Source organism: Anarhichas minor, unplaced genomic scaffold, assembly GCF_050575085.1.
Source record: "Anarhichas minor isolate MPS153535 unplaced genomic scaffold, ASM5057508v1 ptg000058l, whole genome shotgun sequence".
NCBI classification, from domain to species: Eukaryota; Metazoa; Chordata; class Actinopteri; order Perciformes; family Anarhichadidae; genus Anarhichas; species Anarhichas minor.
The window spans coordinates 2,719,701-2,746,742 of record NW_027466504.1 but is presented as its reverse complement, the minus strand read 5'-3'; the positions used below and the strand labels follow the sequence as shown (position 1 = coordinate 2,746,742).

Sequence of the window (27,042 nt, the reverse complement as noted above, 5' to 3'; positions counted from 1 at the left end):
CTTCACCACTGACTATCGTGTCAATCAATTCTATACAATCAGTCAAGAAAATCACTGATCTTGACCCATTATCTATGAAACCCCAACTACAGTACATATTATCAGAGTCTATGTCTTGCATATAAGTATACGATATGGACAGTGTGCACACTGGTAGCAATATAATGTGTATTCAGAGGTGTATAGAACCCAGGAGCGTGGGCTAGAAAATGAAGCTAGGAATCCCTGAGCTGAGAACAGCAGAAAAACTGTGTGCGTGTGTGTGTGTGTGTGTGGGCTGGTTTAGAGAGTGAGTAGCCATAAAAAAAGAATTGGCCTAATGTGAGATCTGACTCCCCCGGGTGTGTATGTGCTTTGATGCCTATTCATCAAACACCGTGCCTTCGTGATGGAGCTTAGCTACAGGCCTGAGGAGTGTATTGTGTGTGTTTGTGTTAGTAAGTATTTGTTTCCGTGTGTACTCTATGCATGCGTTTTCGTCCAGCTCAATCCATTCGCTTATCTTCCTGACCATCTATGTCTGCCACCTTTTTTCACCGCCACACCCGCTAACTGAAGCCCGTCCCCTAGAGCTGCCCACAGACTTTATATAAGAAGTGGATGTAGTCATCGTGACGTCACTCATTGGTGTGTAAATTGCCGTTTTGAAGCCTCGAGTTTGGCATTCGGCGTCGCCATCTTGGCTTTTTTTGCAGCCAATGAATTCGGAGGAGTGAGGTAGTGACGCCATATACGGCTCTGGTAGCGGCAGCGACCTGTCACTCACAGTAAGTCCGCCTAAAGCATACTCCTCTTTATGGTCTATATTACTCTAAATGGACCATACTTTACTAAATGAACATCATGCTGTATTGAAGAAGACTTGAAACTAGCGATTGAGACCATAAACTCATGTTTACAACGTTTACTGAGGTAATACATCAAGTGAGAAGCAGGGTAATTTTCTCATAGACTTCCATACAATCTGACTTCTTTTTGGAACCAGAGGAGTCGCCACCCGATGGTCAGTAGAGAGAATGCAAGTTTTAAGACACTTCCACATCTGCTTCACTCAGCAGAACCGGAGGTTGCCGCCTGGAGCTGCCGCAGGCCTCCTCTCCCACCCATAGCAGTAACCCCAGTCGGCAGGGAGGACGGAACCAAAACACGAGTTGTTCCCTTGTCCCTGCAAACCCTGACCAAATTTACCGTATTCTTGCCCTGTTGTTAGTTAGTAGTTGGCGTTTTATCATATAACATATACATTTAGATTGTATAGACCTAGTAGAAGAGGTGAAATGCTGCTCCCTACTCTTCCGGATTAGGTGGGTGTTTATTACACCATGTCAAAGATGTAATGCTTCCATTTCGATCGCTGGCAGTCAGTTTAGTAACATATAAAAGCAGAGTAGGTGGCAGAATGTCAGTGTCATATGACTATTTCCTGGACGCAGTACATACCAGTTCAGACCCAGTACTCATCGAATAAGAAGCGTAACAAAACAAAGAAGGTAGTGAGAGGTGTCACTGAAGCAAGGTGAGAAAGTTAAACCACTAGAAAATAAAAGTATCCCCATGGTCTAAATTATGAGATAGAAAGTTGAAATTATGAGATAGCATGTTGTCTGTGTACCGACATTAAAACTATCACAACAGGTGGACAGGAGAGGGAACAGCCCGTAAAGCGGTTTTCCAACAAGTGATTGAGTTGAAAAAGATCGACAAATAATCCCAAAATGTCCACGAAGAGAAAAATTGATGCAGAGGGAAGAAAATGTAATTTAAGATGGGAAAGCGAATACATGTTTGTGCTTCAAGGAGAAAAATGGGTCTGTCTTCTGTGTTATGATGCGTGTCGGTGATGAAGGATACAATTCACGTCAGCATTTTGACACCAAACACGGAGCTAAATTTAGCCTCCAAGAAAAACATAAAATTGTCCAAGAATTAAAAGGCAGACTGCAATCACAGCAGAATATATTTACAAAAGCTACAGCCCAGTGCATGCTAAAGGTATGTGAGCAGGTGTGCTCTGACCAGATACAGACTTTTACAAATGTTAGTTTGTGAAGAAACACCATCGCAGACCGAGTTCATGAACTAGCAGGCAATCTAACAACACAGCTAGCTAAGAGACGAGATACATCATCTGTCAATGTTTGTAAGAGGCTCAAGGCAGACTTGACTGTCAGTGAGGAGCTCTTGGATTTAGCTGCCATGCACGGGACGACGGCAGGGAGGGACATTAGTGATGCAGAGAGGTGACAAAAATAGCTTTGAACAAAGTTAATGTAATAACTTGTGTTTGATGATATTTGTCTTTGTTATTTTCTTTAAAAGTTTGATCTTTGATAGAGTAATGTGGGTTTCTTAACCCTAAATTAAAATGATTTATGTTATAATAACAGAAATGTGCTTAAATATCATTTTAATTTATATAACTGCATGTACAATATTTTTACACTTGAATAAACAATAATCAAAAGCAGAGACAGTTATTTAACAATATGTTAGGAGTAGTTACATTTACACAGTCTTACAGTTACAACCGGCCCTTTGAGGGAAACCATGATGCTGATGTGGCCCGGAGTGAAAATGAGTTTGACACCCCTGCACTAGAGGTTTAAGTAAAAGTCATCAGGCTGTGGAAACGTACTTAATGAAAAATATTGAAAATCAAGGTAGTACCACTAAAAAACACATCTTTTAAATCAGTCTGATTTCATCAGACAGGTTGACGCTTCACTTTGGAGTTTGAGTTCATCGCCAAAACACGAGGATGAGCAGTTTTGATATCGAGGGAGAGAAGCCTCTTTCATGCTCAAAACATCAGTTACACTCACTCAAGTCTCTTGACTTGAGCGCAAAACAGATTGATTCTGTCCTGCACGCTCTCAAATTTCATTTACAGACTGCAAGGCGCTCCAGTTTGTTTTGTCGTTCAGTTCTTTTTTTGTCGGATTTAATTCCCTGTAACAATCTATTGAAGAAGAGAGGACAAATAGTCCTCACTTTCTGAAAAATGTCCTCATTCTAAAGGACTAAAACTCATATCGGGTCTCGCAGAGGTAGACATAAGAGCGTACACCCACACACACCGACTGGGCTTCTGCGTGATGTCTCTGCAGGCTGTGAATGATGTACTGGTTAAATGAGCAGCTTTATCAGAGAGGTGGCGTTATGTCATCAATATCCTCTTATATAAATATAAAGGCCATTTTTACTTACAGGTATCTCCCACCCCGCTGATTACATTAGTCTGTCAGCCTCTCTCCCCCAGTCGATCACTTACCTCTCTCACCCTTCCTTCATCCTCCCTTTACCTGCACTCCATTAATCCCTCTCTGCTCTGAATCTGTGCCTTTTTGTTCTTTTTCTATGTTTCCTCTCTCTCTCACCTTACAGCTGTAATGGAGGTCAGGGAGCATCAGTAGCTGTGTTACCTACAACTGCGGGCGGGGTGCAGACTTCTTTATTGAGTCTTAAGGCCTTTACCCTGCAGGGGCATGACCAATAAAACAAAACCTAAATGCAAAATACTCGCCTGTGAATATTCCGCATCAAAACTATTCATACCAGCAGTGATGTGAATTTACGACAGTTGCAACACTTTCTCAATAAGGGGTTCCAATATGAAGGTTTTGTGTGAAAGATCTGTCTTTATTACGCAAACAAAAAAAAAAGTATTGAGAGCAAATTTCTCGCACTGCAATCAAAAATCAAGTTTGTAAGTGAAAATATAGAAACTGACAATAAATTATTTGTTAGTTTTGCTTATGAAACTGGAATTTTTGGCTGCAAATCAGAAACCTACGCTTTCAAAACAAAAACCTACACTATGAGTTGAGTTTGGATATGGTGGGCGGGGCATACGCTGCTGAATGAGCCAGGAGTTTCTATTGGTGGGTTCACTTGGATCCCGGTATCTGCTTCCACTGTAAACTCTGACGAGAGGTTACTGTGATGAGCGACATAGAAGTGAAGTTGACATTATATCGCTCTGTTTTGTCAAAATTATTTTAAATGTAGTAGCACTTCACTTTGTTTTCATGTTGTTAGTGTCGTGGAGTCTCTTTTTAAAGAACAACATGGAGGGCTGCTGTGTTGACATGAAGCCTCACTTTCTCGGTCGGAGAAAACCAAGCTCATAGGATTTATTTGAAATTGTGTCATACATGCGTAGCTAACCTTAGCTAACGTAGTCATGCCTCAGGTAAAGTGCATGTAACGTTACATGCATTAACATACGTTACTCCCTTACCGGGAGCTTATAACATCACGTTTGTTAAAATGATTGGTTAAGTTACGTGACATTTGTAGCTGACAAGCTATCTAACGTTAGCGGCAGCTTGTCTGCCTGCATCCGGCCATAGTTAAGCCTTGGAAAGTAACTTTTAATGCCTTCACTTTCAAACTTCAGAGGTTGACTAATATCTTACTGAAATTGTGACGATTTTACAGAAAATGTATACTTCATATTATGTCCATATAACGGACCAACAGGAGCTCAGGTAGACGGGTTGTCAACCTGAAATATCACTTTAAGTCCGGTAACGTTACAAACGTTGAGATTAACTACACGGATAAACTGAATTTGAGTATTTTGCTAATTCTTTTTTGTGGTGTGAAATAAAACTAACTCTACATTTTGTTTTGTTACAGGGAGCCAGGTGCTGAGGGGAGAACGACGGCCTCTTCACCGGGGACAAACATTCAGCAACCGTAGCTTGGAATTAAGACATAGTCCTTTTGTAATATCTCCATTTGACCATCTTGTAATTAAGGTTATAGTTACATTAGCTCTCATCCTATATAAAGCCTTTACTAATAGGACAACCAGTAGAGAGGACAATACACTTCTGATGTGTTGCTGTCACAGAGATGACAGTTGTGACCGTCACCTTTTTCTTTTATTTATTTAAACCCACAATAAGACACCCATGTAAATGATTTCTATGTGAATTTGTGTATATTCTGCTGTGTAAAATGTGTCATCTTCTAAGTTTGCATCCTTGTGTTAACATTATTGATAAATGTTTCTCTTTTCATCATTTCCTCAATGTGATTTGGACAATTTTGGAGAAAATAATCCTGCAGGGTAGGATGACCGCCTTGCAAGAAAAAAAGGGCCAACTTATAGAAAAAATATATAGTATGTGCATATGTGTTACTGCAAGTTAATAAACATTTGTTTTGCTACTGTTGTTTTTGTTAACTGTCCTCTGCCTTAGGATTACAAGTATCCAGGCTCTTTTCTCTACTAGAAAGATTAATTAAGAAAGAAATAAATATATGTGTATATATATATACATTTATGAATATTTACTGTATATATACATGTATGTATGTATATATACACATGTATGTATACATGTGTATATATATATATACATGTATATATACATGTATGTATGTATATATACACATGTATGTATACATGTGTGTATGTATGTATATATACACATGTATGTATACATGTGTATATATATATATACATGTATGTATGTATATATACACATGTATGTATGTATATATACACATGTATGTATGTATATATACACATGTATGTATGTATATATACACATGTATGTATGTATATATACACATGTATGTATACATGTGTATATATATATATACATGTATGTATGTATATATACACATGTATGTATACATGTGTATATATATTTATATATGTATGTATGTATATATACACATGTATGTATACATGTGTATATATATTTATATATGTGTGAATGAAATAAAAGTTATTGATAAATACATCATTTTATTTACAAGAACTATGAATGATTGAAAATGAGTTATTTCACATAGCAACTGATTGAATTATTAACTGATTATTAATTTAGAAAAACTATATTATGAAAAGGAGCTATGAATGAATTATTGAATATATGATTGAAAAACGGATTAAAACTAAAAATCTTTACAGTATATATATATATCTGTATATACAGTATAATCCTTCTGAGCAGGCATTCTAGGCACGGGAGCAGCAAGGGGGGGGAGCTGGTGACGCAAACAGGAAGTCCTCTGTAGCATAGGCCGTCTCATTTCGGAGACCGCTCGGTCCAGCCTTCGTGGTCCTCAAAGGACGAGGCCGACGTGGACCATGAGGGCTGGGTCCACCGAAGGATGCAGCCACTGGATTGGGACATAGGAAGTGTTTACAGTGGCAGCAGATACCGGGATCCAAGTCGGACCCACCAATAGAAACTCCTGGCTCATTCAGCAGCGTATGCCTCGCCCACTACATCCAAACTCAACTCGTAGGTTTTCGTTTTGAAAGCGTAGTTGTTTTTTGAGAGGGTAGGTTTTTGATTTGCAGCCAAAAATTCTAGTTTCATAAGCAAAACTAACACATTTATTCTCAGTTTATATATTTTCACTTACAAACTTGATTTTTGATTGCATTGCGAGAAATTTGCTCTCAAAACATTTTTTTTTGTTTGCGTAATAAAGACACAAATATACCTTCATATTCCAATAGATATGTGCGGGCCAAGAACCAACTACCAGGCAGTAGTCAGTCTGAGGTAAACTGTTGTATAGCCGAAAGCTACTGTAACCTGTTTTAGTTTCCTTTTAGCAAAATGGTCTGATTGAATCTGAATTGTCTCTGGTAAATGGTTACGCAGTGTATATGTCTAGGGCTTTTATTGGGAAAGGTAAGAACAGAAGGAGTTGATCTGGTCTTGCGATGCCTTTGTCAAGGTTGAAAGGAGTAATGAAGTTTGCTGTCTTGACTCGGACTATGCAGCCTCCGTGTTGTTACCAGGCGGCAAACCTCCGGTCCTGCCGTGTGCAGTCAAAACGTCTTTTAACTTGAATTCTCTCTACTGACCAGCAGGGGGCAACTCCTCTGATTGCAAAAAGAAGACTGATTGTATAGAAATCCAGAAGAATATCACTTTAAATCTCACTTGATTTATTCCCTTAGTAAACATGGTAAACATGAGTTTATGGTCTTAATCTCTAGTTTCAAGTCTTCTTCAATACAGTACAGTACAGACCATAATTTTGTAAATTATGGTCCATTTTGCATACTCCATAAAGCGGAGTATGCTTTGGGGGGGGGGGGGGGGGGGGGGGGGCTAACTGTGATTGACAGGTCGCTGCCACTAAAAGAGCCGTATACGGCATCGCTACGTCACTGCTCCGCATTTCCAAATATGGTAACTTCCATTCATCGGTTGGGAAAAAAACAACATGGTGACGATTGTATTCCAAGATAGCGATGGCGAAACTCGAGACTTCAAAACGACAATCCTCAAATCAATGGGTGACGTCACGATGGCTGCGTCCTCTTTTTAAGTCTAATGTTACACACCATAGTGTACGTTTTGAATATCTCTGTTCCTCACAAGGTGGATGGCACGGGCCTCAGTGCATGCAAGTTATTAGTTATACAGTGCGCACACACACACTGCTTTAGGCGAATATATATTTCTCCCCCTGCTCTCTAACCCCCCCTCACTCTCAGTAGTCAGTAGTGTGTCAATAGCCCGCCTCCATGAAACAAGTACATTTTCTGCTGCCTTGGCAGGGGAATAAATCTCGGAGCAATCTGAGAGTCCAGAGATATTTTTTTGTGTGTGTGTTCTCACACACACAATACGTAGGCCCACACATACATGTGTGTATGAACACAAACAGAGTGCATGCACACACATCTGCTCAGAAGTACAGCATAGCTGCACATGTGCAAAAAGAATGGCAGGTAAAGAGGTGGCCCGACGTACGTGTCTGTGTGCTTGATCTACTGACAGATATGTGTCATGTATGGAAAACCAAAAGCGGCATTTTCACACGCACACACACACACCTCGGGAGTAGATATTATGCAGGCCAAGTGATTCATTACTAGCAGTTCAAGTGTGGAGCAGCCTGGGAGGCCAGCTGAATTAGAGGAAAATGTCAGTCGCAAAAGGACATTTACCACTTCTCTCTCTCACACACACACAGATGAGTTTACTTTATACTCACACATACACACATAAAGACTAAATCAGCCAGTTCTTCCAGCGTTCCTTGGATAAGATGGGAGTTATAGAGACTTGTACTTACTTAAATGACTCTGATTCGTTAAAGTCAAATCTTAGAAATTAAAAGAAATAACCGCTGATGGTTGTTGAAGTATATAATAATATCATATTTGCTGATTTTCACACATATATACATTCTTTTATGGTTCTCACAATGTACAGTTACAGCCCCGTCAACATCGGTTTTCTTTTTTAGCGGTTAGGACAGATAGTCAAGGTGGAGTTCATTCTTGGCCGTGTAAACAACAGTTTGACTAAACAGTCTTGACTCAAGGTCCCTTTGTTAGCTTTTGAAGCTCTCAATCATGTCGCACGGTCTTCATCTACATCAGGGAGTTTGCCCAGTTGTCATGGAACATAGATGTTTTAACTGTTTTCCGAGCACTTCTTGTCCATGTTGGAATAAAGGCTGAGTTTAAACACGCATTCCTTGCCAAAACCTCAATTTTTGTTTTTATTTCAGTGTGTGTGGGTGTGTGCGCCTGTCTCTACAGCAACCACTCTACGAACGCTGACATTTTCATCTAATCAGTGTGGGTCTAGAAGGTTGTGACCCCTTGATTCTTCTCTAGCCTCAGGAATACTTGGATTGATCTGGAGAGGCCAGTGATGGATCGATGCAGGAGCGAGGTGGCATTTCAAACCCGTGGTGGTGGTGGTGTACTACAGTACCAGGACAGAGGTGTAGTGATAAGATTAGTTTTGTGGTTTGCAGTGGTGGAGAAAGTATTCAGTAAGTAAAAGTACTAATACTACACTGTAAAAAATACGCCATTACAGGTAAAAAACATAGACTGTATATAAGAAGTGGACGTAGTCATTTTAATGTAACCCATTGTTTTGTGGACTGCCGTTTTGAAGCCTCGAGTTCAGCAATTTTGCCCTTGCCATGTATTTTTTTAATCTGAATCAATGAAAGAAAGTTACCACATTTGGAATGCAGAGAAGTGACGTATACAGATTGACAATGACTTGTCAATCACAGTAAACCCCCCACTAAAGCATACCCTATTTTATGGTCTATTCTACTCTAAATGAACCATAACTTACTGATAGAACATCATGTTGTATTTAAGAAGACTTGAAACTAGAGATTGAGACGATAAACTCATGTTTACAATGTTTACTGAGGTAATAAATCAAGTGAGAAGTAGTCATTTTCTCATAGACTTCCATACAATCGGACTTCTTTTTGCAACTGAAGGAGTCGCCCCCTGCTGGTCAGTAGAGAGAATGCTAGGTATTGGCTTCACTCGGCAGAACCGGAGGTTGCCGCCTGGTAAAAACCCTGCATCGAAAATGTTACTGCAAGTGTTACTGTCATGTGTTCTGTTCTTTACTGTGTACCGTTTATATGTTAGAACATCATTGCCACTTTACTGCTATTTATTTGTATTTTCTTTTACCTTAGTAATTACAGTACCGATACGAAAGCTTCAAACTTAATCTTGCTGTACTTCAATGACAATAAAGCTAATTTCTTATGTTCTATTGAGTGTGAAAAGCTGCTGAGAGCTCTACCACTCACCTCACCCTGCATCCTTCATGCAGGAGGTTACCACAACGGCATCCAGACAAGCTGAAGTCCTGTGCCATAGATCTTTCTGTCCGTCGCTCACTCTTTTACAAATCTTAAAAAACTTCAACAGTTCCCATTCTCTGGAAAGCATTCACTATCATACTGGTGCCAAAGGAAGCCCATGACCCTCAGAACCCAATCCCCATTGCCGGTTGCACTAACCTCAATAAACATGAAATGCCTTGAAAAACTCAAGCCAGCTGTCAGTCTACAACTGGACCTCCACCAGTTTGCCTATAAGTCAAAGAGAGGAACTAAGGATGCTGTAGCATGTCTACTCCATCCCCCACCTGGAAACACCAACCAACCATCACCACTAGCAACACCGGAACTCCACAAGGCTATGTCCTCAGCCCATTTTTCTTTGCCCTCTGTACACCAACGACTGAACTATCACCACATACTTTAAGTACACTGCACTTCTGTATGATAATAACTCTGTGATGACTTAACTCCACATCTCTAATTCAATTTCATAGTGCAATAATAACTATCCACAGCTGAGTGTTGATAAGACAAAGAAACTGGTTCTGGTCATCTCCCACGCATACTGCCCTTCAGTGGCGGGCCGTCAGGGCCTGCAAGGCCTCCTCTGCTGGCCTAAACAGAATCACAAAGCTATATCTATTTTATAATTTAATAATTTTCTTAAATACACTACATGTATTATAATTTATTAAAATATTTTTCCCATTATCTTATTTTCTCAATGAACAGCTACTGTCTTCCTCAGTTGCTCTGCTTCCAGTGCAGCTTGTTTTAAGTAGAGCTTTTATCCAATCACATTTCACCTCTGTGTCTCTAGGTAAGAACAGAGACCCAGGCCTGCAGACGGAGGCCTGCATCCATTTGCAGTTTAAGTGAACGGGGACGATATTGTTGATTGTCATATTCTTCAACCAATCAGATCTTTAGTTTGACATGTTGGGCGTATTCTTTGACGTATCAGAGCCTGCTTGCTGGCCTATAATGACGTCAGCATCAGTGCAGCTCAGTGTCTGCCGCAAGGTGCAGTGTGCGCTGTGATTGGTCAGTGGGCGAGCAAGTGACTATCGTGAAACGAAGCTTAACAGCAGAGGCATGTCAGGTAGTGAATCACATCACGTGATGCAGCTCAGCCAATCAAATATGGGCATTCTGACTGAGTGAGATGCACCATGACACAGGGGCTGAGACGAGGAAAGACACTGCAGAGCAGTACGTACAATGCTCAAGTTGTGAAAGTAAAATCATAAGACGATCTCTTTGGGCTGCGACTTGTCATTAAGGAATGATGGTGGGTCCCACAGCCAGACCAGCTGAGAACCACTGTCCTCCATGAGCGCAGAAAATATTATATTTTCCTGAATATAAGCTTCTGCATTTTCCAGATGCTCTAGTACTATTCAAACGTATTGCAAGTCTCATACTGAATGTTACGTACATTTAATACGTACATAGGTACATACATTTAATACGTACATATTTACAGCCTTAGAAACTGATAATATCTGTGGCGCCATCATGTGGTTATAAGGTGGTATTTCAGCTGCAGGACAATAGTGAAGGCCTGGGTATAAAATGCACGGCCCGCCACTGTTGCCCTTACCTGAACCCCATTTCCTTCTATGGTGAGACAGTTTCAGATACCTTGTTGTCATGCAGGACATTAAAGCCAGTTTTGAGTCAAACATCACTAACATCCACAAATATTGCCAACAAAGGCTCTCTGCCATTCACAAACTCAAAGCACTTGTTGCCCCCCATCTTCTCTTCCTGCTTTTCAAAGGCATAATTCAGTACATAATACTGCTCCCGAGTTAGTTCTCAATGTTAGTTTCTAACAAGAACAAGTTGTCCTGTATTACATACGGCCTCCATAATCATTAGTCTCCCAACCTCCAACCTCTCTGATCTCTCTCTGTACACTGCTTCCCCAACAACAAGCCATGGATCACCAGTGACCTAAAAGTTCTTCTTAATAAGAAGAAAGCAGCCTTCAGGTCTAGGGAAAGGGACGAGCTCAGGAGAGTTCAGCACGACCTGAAGTTTAAGCTCAGGGAGTGCAAGGACTCCTGTGGGAGGAAGCTGGAGGCCAAACTTCAGCAGAACAACATAAGGTAGGTGTGGACCGGGATGAAGCAGATAACTGGCTTCACTAAACTAGCTAAACTATTTCTTCAATAGGTTTAGTTCACAGCCCTCATCTGTCTCCTCCACACATCACACCTCCCAAACCCTCTGTCCCCCCTGTTGAGCTGCATGGACACAGAACCCTCAACATCAAAGGGCTCTTCCACCACTGACGCCACGACCCCCCCCCCCCCCTCTCTCTGTGACGACTGGCCAGGTTAGGAAACAGCTGAAGAGACTCCACCACCAGCCCCAGGGTCCTGAAGACCTGCGCCATTGTAGGAAATTTGGGTTTAGAACTATGTTTTAGGAAATTATAATAGAAGTGTTTAATGATTCATAAATAAGAAATCATAATTAGAAGTGTCTTGGAATACATAATTAGAAGATTCATAATTGTAGAAGTGTTTTAGGATTTGTAGTTACAAGTGATTTGTAGTTAGAAGTGTATCTTAGTATAATTTGTAGCACCTTTAGCTCTATGCTTGTGAAACTTGTGAAGGTTTTTGCCAAAAGTTGCAAATCCTTATCTTTATATAGAATGTTTACCATAGAAGTGTTAAGCCATAAAAGACAGTCATTGAATGTTTTAAACTGTAAAGAATAGTATGTTGGGAGTAAGGGACAGATAGATTTCTAGACAGGCAATTACAGGTCATACCCGTGCGAGGGTCCTGCGAGGAGGAGGAGCCAGCTGGATTTAGCCAATAGGAACTACGGACATTATGGGATGTTTTTTGAACTATGTAAGGCGGGAGAGAAAGAAATTCCGGTCTCTTGCTCCTGTACCACTGGGTGGGTGGTAACGCTTTTTGGGGTGAGCAGGTCATATTCGGTGTAACTGTAAAGCATGAGATGTATTAAATGCTTTGTTTATAATTGAAACCGGTTCTCTTTGTGTAAGAGGCTGGATTACATGCGGTTTCCCCACAGTCTAGAGGTTCCTTGAACCTAACACCATCTAGCTGTCTGATGTCCTGCAACATCTCTTCAACCTGAGCCTGAAGCAGGAAGTCCCGGTGCTGTGGAAGACGTCGTGCCTGGTTCCTGTACCAAAGAAGACGACTCCATCTGGCCTCAACGACTACCGACCAGTTGTCCTCACATCTCATGTGATGAAAGTCCTGGAGAGGCTGGTCTTGGCCCACCTCCGACCGCAGGTGAAATCCTCACTGGACCCTCTGCAATTTGCATATCAGCCTCATGTGGGAGTGGACAACGCCATCATCTACCTGCTGCAACGAGCTCAGGTGGATGGAACCGGTGGCTCTGTGAGAATCACTTTCTTTGATTTCTCCACTGCATTCAACACCATCCAACCACTGCTGCTGAGTGAGAAGCTGCAGGTGGTGGGGGTAGACACGTCCACTGTCTCCTGGATCACTGACTACCTGACAGGCAGACCACAGTTTGTCCGACTGGGCAGTGGGCTGTCTAATACAGTGGTCAGTGGTACTGGAGTTCCACAGGGAACTTTTCTTACAATCAGTGATCGGTCGAATACTGACACAAATAGCTGGATCGGGTTTCAGTGACAGTAGGCCTATGTGGTACCTCTATTATAACAAATGACAATTCAGTAATTTATATTTATGCATCTGTTGATTTTTTTTTTTTACAAAGTTAAGAAACCAATGTTTAAGTGAAGCCTGATGTTGCCTTACACATAAAAAAATGATCCCATTCTCTTCCACACAGTGAGGTATACAGCTTGGTATCCAGGTATTGGTATCTAGATCCGGATGGAGAAAAACAAATCAGTGCATCCCTAATATGAATGTATAAATTATGAGCGTCTGCACCCCTGTGGTTCAGGTTTTGTCGTCCCCCCCCCCCCCCCCCCCCCATCTCTGACTGAAGCATTATTTTAATACACTCTTATATTCATGGGCACATTTTTATGATGTCATAATTGAGTAACAGACTGTGTTCTCCTCCCAGTTGTAACCTCTCATTGACAGCCAGTCAGCCCTCACTAATGCACTCATAGAGAACCCAAGCAATGCAACGCCCACAAACGCATATCATTTAGTTAAGTAAGACCCTCCAGATCTGAGCTGACTGCAGTCTCATTCCATTGCAACTGGTTAAGTCGCACACACAAACACACACAGTCGTATTTTCATGACTTGTGGGAACATTACATTGACTTACGTTCATTTGGAGACCTATCTTAACTATAACAACTACCAGCATAATTCTAACCCTAACCCTTCACCTAAATTCATTAGAATAAGTCTTCACCCTAAAATGTTATGATTTACATTATGAAGAGGTGCAATTGTCCCCATTTTATCTCCCCCAAAAAATCAAGTCCCCACAATGTGACTGTGCAATCATATTTATGTCCCCACAAGAGGGGTAAAAAACACACACACACAACCTTGTACTGCCAGACATAATGCGTTCCCTAGCCTCTTACCCTAGGGCCTAGGCCTATGAAGGCCTGCCCCAAAATGAATACCGGACAAAACTTGCCAAAACTGTCCTCACTGTAAAGATTTAAAACCATGGTCCTCACGAAGATAGCTGTACAAGTTCCCACACACACATCTCTCTGTGAGGACACTTATTGACAGAATGCTTTTCCTAGCCCCCTACTCTAACCTTCACCATCACAGGTAAATGTCTAACAACAACACTTTCCTTAACCCTAACCTAAACCTAATTCTAACCTGAACCTTCAAACAGGCCTTGAAAGAAGTGAGGACAAGCTAAAATATCCCCACTTTCCAAAAATGTCCTCACTCTAAAGGTTTAAAAAAACTCAAATTGGTCCTCACAAACATGGATGCACACACACCTGCCAGACTGATTACAGAGGCATGCTGTCAATTAAATGCAGGTTCACTATTATCTGTTGTATTTATTCTCCTGATCGTACCATTCCATTTCCCATTAGTCCAGAGGTGATAGGAGCAACTAATCGGTGCTCCAACCTTCCTGTCAAAAAACAGCAATCAGCTGAGACCGTCTGCATTAAAGAGGCCCTGTTTTTGTCTGATGCTGCTAAACACCATGCCTTTAATTAAACATTGATTTTCCTGTTGCACAGTTCTCGCTGACAAATGGCATGCTGCTCAAGCAATAACAATATTTGTTGTTATTGATGACCGCCAACTACTTTTCAGAGGGGGGAAAAGGCATAATTTTGAGATTATATCTTAATGTCATTAAAGGATAATTTAAGTTGATTTCAACCTGGTGTATTTCCCATGACTATGTGGTTCCAACAGGAACTGACAGAAATATGTGAAATAACCATGACCTCCAAGCATTACGTGGTGGTGGCACAGAATGTGTTAAAATTACCTTTGAAAGAATTTAACGGTTGGTTTAGTCAGCAAACTATGTTGTTAGGCTAAACAATTTAACGGTTGGTTTGGGCAACAAAACTACATATTTAGGCTAAAGAATTTAATGTTTTGTTTAGGTGACAAAACTACTTTGTTAGGGTAAACAATTTATTATTAGGTTTAGGTAACACACTTTGTTAGCTTAAACAATGTAATGTTAGTTTTAGGAAACGAAACTGCGTTGGTCAGTTAAACATCGAACAAGGACCACATCCAAACTGTGGAAATCATCTAAATATTCAGCCATGCCATTGGAAATATTTTTATTAACGCTTAGCTACGCTTTCAGTACTCACAACATAACAAACCTCGCCTGCCACTGCACGTGGAAACACGTGCAGTGTTTCCACCGTTGCCTTCCAGCAACACATCACCTTGTGAGACTTTAAACAAAATCTCAGAGCGAGACTTTTCCTTGAGCGAGACTCTTTCGATAATGCTGTCAGACACTTATAATAACAATCAGAGCCTGTCATGGCAAAAACAGGCCAACCTTTTAGTGAATACAGAACATTTAAAAAAAGAAAAAGACAATTTAAGAGAATATTTAGGTACTTTAGAAAACCTGTAATCGATCATCAAAGAGTGACTGTGGGTTCCACTATGAAAATATTTTCTGTCATAAAAACACAGGCAAATACTTTCTGTTCACCAACTAATAGAAATAGTATTTAAATGTATTTTCAATTAAAAGTAGAGAAAGAACAGATTTTCAGGAATTTATATTCAATAAATTCTCTCTTTTTTTTCTCCAAATGAAATGAAAATGTTTCTTGTTTTGAAATCCTCCACTGGCTGTTTTAAGAGTTCCATGAGGCCCAGGGTCTTCTACAATACATAAAGAACCGTCTCCTCGCCTTCCACATCAAGACATACAAGTCAAGCAGTGAAGAAACTGAACATTGAAATTGGAGAAACAAGTTTGTTCTCATCAAAGTGGCAATTTGTTACAGTCTGCAGCTGGACGGGGGGAGGGACGTAGAAGGTCGGGTTGGCACCACTCACTATTAATGAACACATCGCACTATTGTCATCAGTCATCAGTAATGAATAAATCACTTTAGTCACGGCCCACAGTCAGTGAAGACAGCGGTCTGGTAGAGCGAGGCTGGTCACACGATTCCATCCTGGCCCGGTCATTAACTGGAGAAGGACTTTCGAACAGCTTTTTCTATGATTACATAGCATCTTTGACTTCATTCTGATGGCATATGTTTTTGTGCAAATATCCAAAACCAGATTGAAAACGAGTGTTATCTGTGGAATGTTTTTGACCTATCCATCCTGTCAGTTTTTTTTTTACTCTTTCACTCTGGGCTGCCAAAGTCAGAAAATGTAACCAAAGCTAATATCTTTATCAGTTTTGCTCACAAAATGTATGTATTCAAACTTATACCATACGTTTTTGGGACTCAAGTCCGATTGTATGGAAGTCTATGAGACAATGACCCTAATTCACACTTATTACCTCAGTAAATATTGTAAACATGAGTTTATGGTCTCAATCTCCAGTTTCAAGTGGTCTTCAATACAGCATGATGTTTTCTTTTGTAAAATAGACCATAAAGCCGAGTATTCTTCAGGGCGGGCTTACTGTGATTGACAGGTCGCTGTCGTTACCAGAGCCGTATATGGCGTCTCTACGTCACCCCTCCACATTCCAAATATGGTAACTTCTGTTCATTGGTTGCGAAAAAACATGGCGATGGTCGTAATCCAAGATGGTGACGGCGAAATCGCCGAACTCGAGGCTTCAAAACGGCAGTCCACAAACCAATGGGTGACATCACAATGATTACGTCCACTTCTTATATACAGTCTATGATGCTAACCCAGTCGCCAGAAAAAGCATTGTACTTTTCTGCAAACAAAGGGATACCTTTAATGTCAATGTTTCTGAACCCCAGAAATGTGTTTCACTATATCCACTTTTTATATACAGTCTATGGTTTTCCTACGAAAGTCCAGCAACATGTGTCAATTTCTGCTTGTTACATGGACACAGTATTTTCCAAATAAACTTCCGTCTTCACAGGAAACAATTTTGGTTTAGGTTTAGAAAAAAATTGTGGTTTGGGTCAAAATAACTACAGAAGTGACGTAACTTTTTTTACAAGACGGTTAAGATGGAGACAGTGAAGATAGCCGAAGACCTGAAAACGGGAGGTTTTAAAGAGACAGGCTCTAAAACGGAGCGTTTCAGACCAGAGGTCAAAAACAGGTTTATTCAGACTGTGAAAAAATGAAGTGGTTTTTAAACATGAAAACATGTAAACATGTTCTAGCAGAAACTCCATGTATGAACCTGAAAATGTGCATGATATGTCCCCTTTAATGGCAACAGTCATGCTGTATGCATAACTAGAGGTTTGAGAGGACATGAAGCTGCTTGACTGGATAGACTACACACACAGTTACTCGGTCGAGTATCAGCATTTAATACAACTGAAAAACAGTAATGGACTAAATCTCGTCCTGTTTTAACATCATTTAGCACGTGTGCTTATTGTAGTTAACAGTTACAGTCACAAACATGGGAGAACGAAGTCCGTTTATTATTATAGATCTGAGCAGCTCTTTAATGTTAGCAGTGTCCGTGGGGGCCCGTGCAGCCACAGGGGTCCGTATTTACAACAGAGTTGCTATGGGAGGCCCCCAGGTCAGCACTTTGCACTTCCCGAAGATGAAATTAAAACCTACGTGGAAAAGTGAATGTTTCTCCATTTGGGAGCGGGTATCGGGTGAAGACATCACATCCATCAGCGCGGATGTTGAGCTTGCCGGTGGAGAATAAAACAGGCGAGGTGTGCAGGCGAGAGGTGCGCTGTGAAAAGATCCAAGACTAGGCGTGTAATCAAATGTCACAGCATGACCAAAGCAGGAGTAAATTACGGAATAAAACTGTCCGAGGACTTTGTCAGAGCTCCAAAAGGCTGTGACTGCAGATGGCCTCCCTAAACTCCCCTAATCACTCATCCACCCTTTGTATGGCCTGCTACTAAATGTTGGGCTGACTAATGGACAAACTCTATCTATCTATCTATCTATCTATCTATCTATATATATATATATATATATATATATATATATATATATATATATATAGTTATCTATCTATCTATCCATCTCCATACATCCATACATCCATCAGTATCTGTTGGATTACTGCTATAAATGCATTAACCCCCATGGGCTGAGGATCACTTTTCCATGCCCCAAAATGCAACAAAAACATAAATGAAAATAATAAAAATACAAATACAAACAAAAATAACTATAAAGGCAAGGGCAACATAAAAATATCCTTTTCATGTTGACTGTGTTTACATGTATTTCCTAATTTTGTAGCAGGATCATCCGTTTAATTGTCGATGTTTTTTCAAGAATAACTTGACCTTGGAAATATAATATATATAATATAATATATAAGAAAAATAAAGCTGTCTACCTTGAGTTTTTTTTTTATTTCTATAATGCATTAGAAACATACAATTATATTGTGTTATAATTTTCTTATAGCACCGTATAATTATAGTTTTAAGCATGTGTGAATATTCTTAATGAGTTATAGCAGTAATCATAACACATTATGAAGCATTTTATAATGACTTATGAGTCTTATAATATATGATAATTCACACATGTTGGTCCCTCACTGACATTTTGTTTTTGCAAGGAAAATAGTGTTTTAAAATCCCCACAGTTATAAACTATTATCATCTTTTCATAATGCATTATAATGACCATTGTAATGTATTATAATGTGATTATAAGTTATTCTAAGTGGCCATTGTTTGCTTTAAGTAAAGTTTAAATTATTTTTACAATGTTTTGTGTGTTGTTGCAAAAAGAAGATAATGTATTAAACCATGGAAATTATGAAACTCTGCATGCAAAACAAAATGTCCGTAACCAGCAATTATGAAGTATGACCTTATTAGTCATTATAAAATGCTTTATAATTTCTTATGCTTATTGTTATTCATCATTATGAATATGAATGACTGCTAATAGCTATAATCATATAGCGCTCTAAGCTGATTATAACACATTATAAGCATGTTTATAATGCATTGTAAAAATTGTATATTTTTTTGTTTACATGATGAGAATAAATCAAATGTAATATCTGACATTATGGAATACATTCTAAATAAATCAATTATGGTCTGGCACTACTAGGATCTGCTGTATTGCCATATTAGTAATACATGACTGTAATACTACTAGTAGTAGTAATAGTACACTGTAGCAGTAAATAGCTGTATCAGATTATCTGTTGGGCAAGGCAGTGCCTTGGGGAACTGCCGACTGCTGTCAGGCCTCTGTGTCTGTTTCCATGGTCAGAGTCCACGTCCCCCTAACACCCCCATACCTGCACATCGAGCACTGAAGTGTCAAATATCAAAAGTTGTAATCGAATGCTCAGCCAGATTCTACAGCATGGTTTGTTTATGTACTGTTTGATCGGACTCATTGATAACAACCTTAACTTAAACATTTAATTTTAAATATATGAACCTATTTCATTTATGTATTCGATCAATTTTAGGCATAAGACACAAACGTGGGAAACTAAAAGTTACCAGCAGTAAAATGAACAGAAAAAAGTAAATGATGGAACACAAACTGAAAAATTTAAGAGACTGAAATGATTTTTTCTTCTGTTTCCTTAAACATTGTGACACAAACATGAACATAAAGGGAAAACAATGATCCATCTATTGAGACGACATCTGAGAGGGTTTATAAAGAAACAGTTTTGGTTGGTATTGCTTAATCATGACTTTAGTTGTTTTTTTTTTGATATTACGTAAAAACAGATTAATGTTTCTATTAATGTTTGCTTATACCGCCTCTATATTTTGACGGGTTAAAGTCGCAATGAAAGGATGTGAAACCGGCAAATGTGCTGCAGGTATTTTCCGATACCTCAAATAAAAAGTCTCCTAATATTTGTGTCCTGTATGGTGATCAGCAGCTGGAGGGTGTTTTATTTTCTCAGGTCGTCCGTGCTGTGCCCGCGGGGAGCTGTGCTCCGGGGAGCCGCACTATTTGCTTCTGAGTTACATCACGGTGCTTTACGGAGGGTGGAGGGGTGCTGAGGCCGGGGGTGATGCCCTCCACTGTCACTCTGCGTGTCTCTGTCAAGAGTTATATATATGTCAGCAGCGCTCCAAGGCATAACACACACTCTCTCTCTCTCTCTCTCTCTCTCTCTCTCTCTCTCTCTCTCTCTCTCTCTCTCTCTCTCTCTCTCTCTCTCTCTCTCTCTTTGTCTTTACTCACAGAACACAGCGCGCTCTTCTGAACGTAATTGGCGCGAAGATTGACGCGGGGTGGTTCGTCCAAATGTTGGCGCGGTGATCGAACGCGGTGCCAACTATATACGCCGCGTGTATATGCTAATGAGAAATAACATCACGTGGAGGGAAAACATTTGCTTGTTTTTTTTGTGACAAATTATCTAATTTAAGAGAGAGAAAGTGTTAAGTGGGCCTGCTTTCTAATTGGACTCCTCCCTTCCCTCAGCGGTGCCCTCTAATTACCGCTCCCCGTTATCTGGCTGAGAGACAGAGAGAGAGAGAGAGAGAGAGAAAGGGAGAGGGAGTAATTGATTGCCTTTCAGTCAGCAATAACTTGTGACTGGTGGTCAATCGCTGCTGCTTTTGGTGCATCGCCTGCCACCGGATGGGTTCGGCTCGCGCCTCGCCTTGCGTCTACCCGGAAAAGTGTCTCGGAGACGCGGTGGGACTGGAAGTCAGAAGTGTCCCTACAGCCTGCAGCTCGGCGGCCGAAATGCGGCCGGAGAAGCACCTGTGATCCGAGTTGCGGATCATCTTCACCGCCTCCGTCACCTCGCCGTTCCCCGCCTCCAGCACAGCACTGTCTGCCTTTTTTTTTTAGAATCGCTCTTCTCCGAACTACACTGCGGTCAGGTGTGACCCCCACCACCACCGCGTGAGCCCGCCATGACCTCCAGGGACGACTCCAAGTGTCCAGCGGTGTTGGAGGAGCCGAGGCGCAGTCCGCTGGACCAGCTGCCGCCGCCGGCCAACTCCAACAAGCCGCTGACCCCTTTCGGCATCGAGGACATCCTCAACAAGCCGTCGGTGAGAAAGAGCTACTTCTTGAGTGGCGCGGCGCACCATGTCTCCCCCGGAGAGAAGCTGCCCTCGGCGGGCCACGGCCTGTCCGGCCGTGCGCTGCTCAGTCAGACCTCCCCGCTCTGCGCGCTGGAGGAGCTGGCCAGCAAAACCTTCAAGGGCCTTGAGGTCAGCGTGCTGCAGGCCGCCGAGGGTAAAACACTTATTTTTATTAAATGGGAATTATGTGCACGCTCACCATTTGTATTAGTAGGCCTATTGTAGTAGCAGTGTTTCCTTTTCTGAAAAATGTTAATGAATAAATAAAGTTGAAGACTGCGTTGAGTGAAAGAAACATGGGTGCGTAATTTTGTATTTATTTATAGTTTAGTTTATAGTTTATTAGTATAATTATTATTATTACTAGTGATTCCAGAATAATTGCGTAATATGTGTAAAGTAAAAGTGGACAATTGCGTTTATATTCGATTGATTATTAATTTAGTGTAGCGAGATGTATTACATTAAGGCATTCATAAAAATAAGTAGTTCAATTGTAATATAGCCCAAAACATTATGCTGTTTTCATCATACAAACGAAAATAACTGGATAATAAAAAGATGAATTAATTTTCAAATTCACATTCAATATAAATATAGGCCTAAGCATCCTATACTATTAAAAATAGCGTTTTATTTATTATAAAAATCAACTGTCATGCAGGAAAATATGAGCAATTTGATCTGATAATTGATCATACTGTCTCGGCCAAAAAAAAAATAATAATAATAATGAAAAGTAATTCAGTTATTCCACTTCAGCAGTTTTACTTGAGGAGCTCTGAAGTAATTGGTGAACCGTAGTATTTTTCATTTTTTTTTGGACCCAGTAGCATTGCTCAAGGCTTGCATTTTGTTGTTACCTTGATGACCTAATTTGTCTCTTTCTCCTAGGCCGGGACGGCCTGACGGTCTTCGGCCAGAGGAACAACCCGAAGAAGCGGCGGAAGTCCCGCACGGCGTTCACCAACCACCAGATCTACGAGCTGGAGAAGCGCTTCCTGTACCAGAAGTACCTGAGCCCGGCAGACCGGGACCAGATCGCCCAGCAGCTCGGTCTGACCAACGCACAGGTCATCACCTGGTTTCAGAACCGGCGGGCTAAGCTCAAGCGGGACCTGGAGGAGATGAAGGCGGACGTGGAGTCCGCCAAGGTCACGGGCACCGTGGCACTCGAGAAGCTCTCCAAGCTGGCCGAGCTGGAGAGGTGCGCGGCCGGCGTTATGGCCGGGGAGACCGTATCCGAGCCCGGCCCGGTCCCCTCGCGGGCCCGGCACAACAACGCCGACGGCCTCGACTACAGCAGAGCGCGCATGTCGCCTCCCTCACCCGCAACGTCGTGGTGCACAGACCGGCTGAGCAGCAAGTGTTGCTCGGAGGATGAAGATGAGGAGATTGACGTGGATGACTAAATAGCAAGTGCGTCGCCGTGTGAAGTGTCAAATAACGCAATGTTCGCGGACAGAAAACTCTTTCTTCACGAAGATTTCATCATTTACGCTTTTACGTGGTTTCCCACGCAGCAAACCTACAACAGTCTCGGTGCTTTTGAACTGAGAGAAGCCATAGGCCCTGCTTTCTGCAGAAGAACAGGGCTCGTGCGCTCAAGACGACGCGCGACAGAGACGTTCAGAAAGGAATGAGGCGAGGAAACACACACGCAGGTGCTCACTGCGATATGTCACCGCATGTTTTCTTTGAACATGACGTTAAATAAAAGGCTTAAAAGGCTTCTTCTGGGGAAAAAATTTTTTTGATAAGCTCTTTTTTCAAATATTCATCGTTCTGAAATGATAATCACACGCAGAACATGTGCGAATATCTTGTAATAAATCGCGATTTTAATATATTTATAATGCTTTGTACAACCCTTTAAGTGCCTTTATGATATATAGAACGCATATAACTGTACAAATTGTAATGTAAACTATACTAACGATGTAAAATAATAATAAACTTTTCCAATATCGAGCCCTTTCGCACATTTATATTTATTATATTCCATGGAATGAATTTATATCATATGGAATAATGGAATAATTTTCATATTTGCATTTAAAAGTCATTTTGGGAGGGTTGTGGTAACTTGCCTTCAGACCTCCTCCGTGTATTTTACTTTTTTTTCTCTGTCAGAAACTGGAGCGAAGAGGCCCAGAAGCGTGTGTGTGTGTGTGGGTTCCCCTTGGGAACCGCTCTCCAGCAGCGCGCAATATGGAGACAAGCGTTTCTCCCTGCGCGCACCGCCCCGGCGGGTCTCGGCGCACAAAAGAGCGGCCATGAGGAGAGTGTTTTTTAGAGGCCATATGGTTTTAAGGATTCTCCTCTCAATTACGAGTCACCGTGACTTAACCCGTTCTTTTCAACGACGTGGCCTTTCCCTTTTGTGTCGCACATAAAAGCAGACACCACGGCGGTCTCTCCGGGGCCCGCGTGCGTTAATATGCGGTTATGAATGTGAATGCGGGGCTGAGTGGGCCCGGTCAGAGCCCTGTGTGGGTGCAGGAGGGCTTGAAGATGACATGAATACATATACGAATAAAACAATACCACAAAACACGTTTTTATCAGTGACTTAATAAAGTGATGCAATAGCTCGAGGACTGCTGCAAAATAATTTTCTAATTTTCGTAGACTTTACTTAATTGTTTAGGGAATCCCATTTGAATATTTAGTCATTTATAAAGTAAATAATGTAAATTAAAATATTTGTATAAAATGGTCCCTATTTTGACGAGAAAAAAAATGTTAGGCCCACTTCTTTGTTTTTCAGAGCTTACAATTGCATCTTTTAGTCTTCATCATTGCTCAGATCTGAGCAAAGATCTCTTTTCTTCCACCGGACCCATTGCAAAAACCTCTCAAGCACATATTCACATAAGTGGTCAACTTGTGATTTTAAAATACATTCTTAGTTGAGGAACTGTATGAAATTAAATGTGTGACTCGTAAATTCATAGTTCATGAATAAAAAAATAAAAATATCTGTCCTCCCGTATAAAGGCTCCTCCATTAGTATGCATACAAATATATATTCGATTTCCTTATTTAATCTATGTGCACTGTAGAATATGTCCAGCACATGGACATTCTGTGAGTGCTTCAGTCTTTCATTATAAGCATGGAGCACTGCTGGAAAACGTGTTTCTTTAAGGGGGGAGACACACGCTGAGAGAGAGAGAGAGAGAGAGAGAGAGAGAGAGAGAGAGAGAGAGAGAGAGAGAGAGAGAGAGAGAGAATCATTTATTCAATCGGCCGGAAAATTGAAGTTTGATGCATGGCCCCCTGCTTAAACAACTGGACCTGACATTGCCCCCCCCCCCCCCCCCCCCCCCCCCCCTCCCGTTCCTCCTGCTGGACCTCTAAACAACTGGCTGCCACCATCTGGGGCCTGCCAACACAATCACAAATGTATTTATCTTCAAGCACAATATTCGTCATTATTACATCAAATGCAGACTTAACATGATATTATTATGTATAGCTCCCATTATTATTATAATTATGTAATTTTTTATTTTTTTGTACATTTTATGTAGTCCCTTATTGTTATTTTAATTATTATCCAATTCCCCAGGGATGTCAGCACTGTTTCGGTTATTATTATTTTAGAATTTTAACAATAATAATAACAATAATATAACAGTTATTTTCATACAAACAAAAGTCAATTTGGAGATTCAATGTCTTGTTTTATGCATTTAAAACAGCCAACAGTCAAACAGTTGTTTTAGAAGATGTTTTCATGACTAATATCTGGTGCAACCACCTATTATATAAGCAATTAATGAATAACAACAATAATAACATAAAAGTAGTAGAAAGCCTTATTTCATTACAATCAGGATAATTACTGCTTTATATATATATATATATATATATATGTATATTATGAATAATACATATATCATGTAGATCTCCATTGCAATTGAATATTTTATACTACTGCTATTATTATTATTATTATCGCTGGTATTATTAACACCATATTGATTACTATTGTTATAATTATAATAATAACATGCAGTCATTATTTTATGGTTATAATTAGCCCTTTTAGCATTGGCTATATCCAGTGAGTGCAATGGTTTCCAGTGCAGCAGTTTCCTGTCCAGTGCTATCCTGTGCTGTCCTGTTCTGTCCTGTGTGCTGTCCTGTGCTGTCCTGTTCTGTGCTGTCCTGTCCTGTGCTGTCCTGGGCTGTGCTGTCCTATGCTGTCCTTTCCTGTCATATTCCTTTCCTGTCATATTCCTTTCCTGTCATATTCTATTTGATTATATTATATGCTGTGCTGTTCTATTCTATTCTATGTTATCCTGTCCAATTCTATTCTATGCTGTTCTATTGCTGTTATGTCCTCTTCTATTATATTCTGTCTTGTCCTACTCTATTATATAATGTGCTGTTCTATTCTATGCTGTTCTGTCCTACTCTATTATATAATGTGCTGTTCTATTCTATGCTGCTCTGTTCTATTTTATGCTGTTCTGTCCTACTCTATTGTATGTTGTGCTGTGCTGTCCAATTCTATGCTGTGCTATACTCTTCTGTGCTATGCTTCTGTGCTGTCCTATCTTATGCTGTGCTGTGTTTTGCTGTTCTGTCCTATGCTGTCCTGTGCTGCGCTGCAGTGTGAGAGTGAGTCTGCTGCAGCTCTAACTGAGCAGCAGTGTGTGTGTGCTGAGCAAGCTCCCGAGCTCTGTGTTTGAGTGTCCGGACGGTGCTGAAGAAATGAGCTGCCTCTGCCGCAGGGCACAGCTTGATTGATCACTAAATAGGGCAGATTTGAAAGTTTTAGTTATAACGTTCCTGTAGAGCCCCTTAACACTTCAAACTTCAATTTTACGGGCTATTGAACTAAGCGTGTCCCTGACAAAATTGATATATGTATTAATTTACTGTAACCGGTGATTAATTACTATCTACAAAGAGAATCATCCCAGAAGTTCTCCCTCCCCCCTCCGAATTTGCATATTAATCAAATTCTAGTTGATAATTCAGATGGAGAAATGGATTTAGCAGCGCTCCAAGGCATAACTCTCTCTCTCTCCCTCTCTCTCTCTCTTTCTGTCTCTCTCTCTCTCCATTCACACACACTGAGCCTCTCGCCCTCCCTCCCTAAGGGCCTGAGCTCTCTCCCTCTCCTCGGTTGCTAAGCTGCTTGTCGAGTGTATTAAAGTCAGGGATGCAGAACGAGCTCGGCTGGCTATTTGGTGAAAACAGAAATTGCATGTCCACTTTTATGATGTGTTCATGCTGAGCAGGCTCTTCTTAATGTGGCCTGTCAGAGCTGCCTGGGATTTACAGAGTGTGTGTGTGTGTGTGTGTGTGTGTGTGTGTGTGTGTGTGTGTGTGTGTGGGGGGGTGGGTGGGGGTGGGGGGATAAGGCCTCTGTATATGTACAGTACGGGCTCTCGTGGGTCACCTGTGTAAATCCAAGTGTATTGATAAATGGAACTGAATGTGAGGAAGTAAAAACATGTTAACACGGTTAGAAGAATTATACGAATGTGTTGATGCAAGCAGAAAGCTTCACATGCGTGCACGCACTAACATCAACCTTTTTGTATATGCAAACAGACATAAGCAGGTAGTCGCAGGTGAAGCCCAGTGTTAACTTCTTTCGGACTATAAAAAGTAGTTTAAATGCATCCTCCAGACCAGAGGTAGCCAACACGGTGCCCGCGGGCACCTGGTCGCCCGCAGGGACCATGCGAATCGCCCGCAACGCATGTTCTAAAAATAGCACTAGTCCCCATGGAGCTCCGTCTAAAAATTGTAGTTTCTGTTCTTTTTTAATCAAAAACGCT

The 27,042-nt window shown here is 40.9% G+C and overlaps 1 protein-coding gene across 1 annotated transcript; it reads left to right on the top strand.

Moving 5' to 3' along the window:
* Window positions 1-21,061: 21,061 nt before the first annotated feature.
* Window positions 21,062-22,647, top strand: lbx1a (ladybird homeobox 1a). The gene is made up of 2 exons (XM_076077348.1): window positions 21,062-21,389; window positions 22,130-22,647. The coding sequence occupies exons 1-2, from the start codon at window positions 21,062-21,064 to the stop codon at window positions 22,645-22,647; spliced, it is 846 nt and encodes a 281-aa protein (XP_075933463.1).
* Window positions 22,648-27,042: the final 4,395 nt, after the last annotated feature.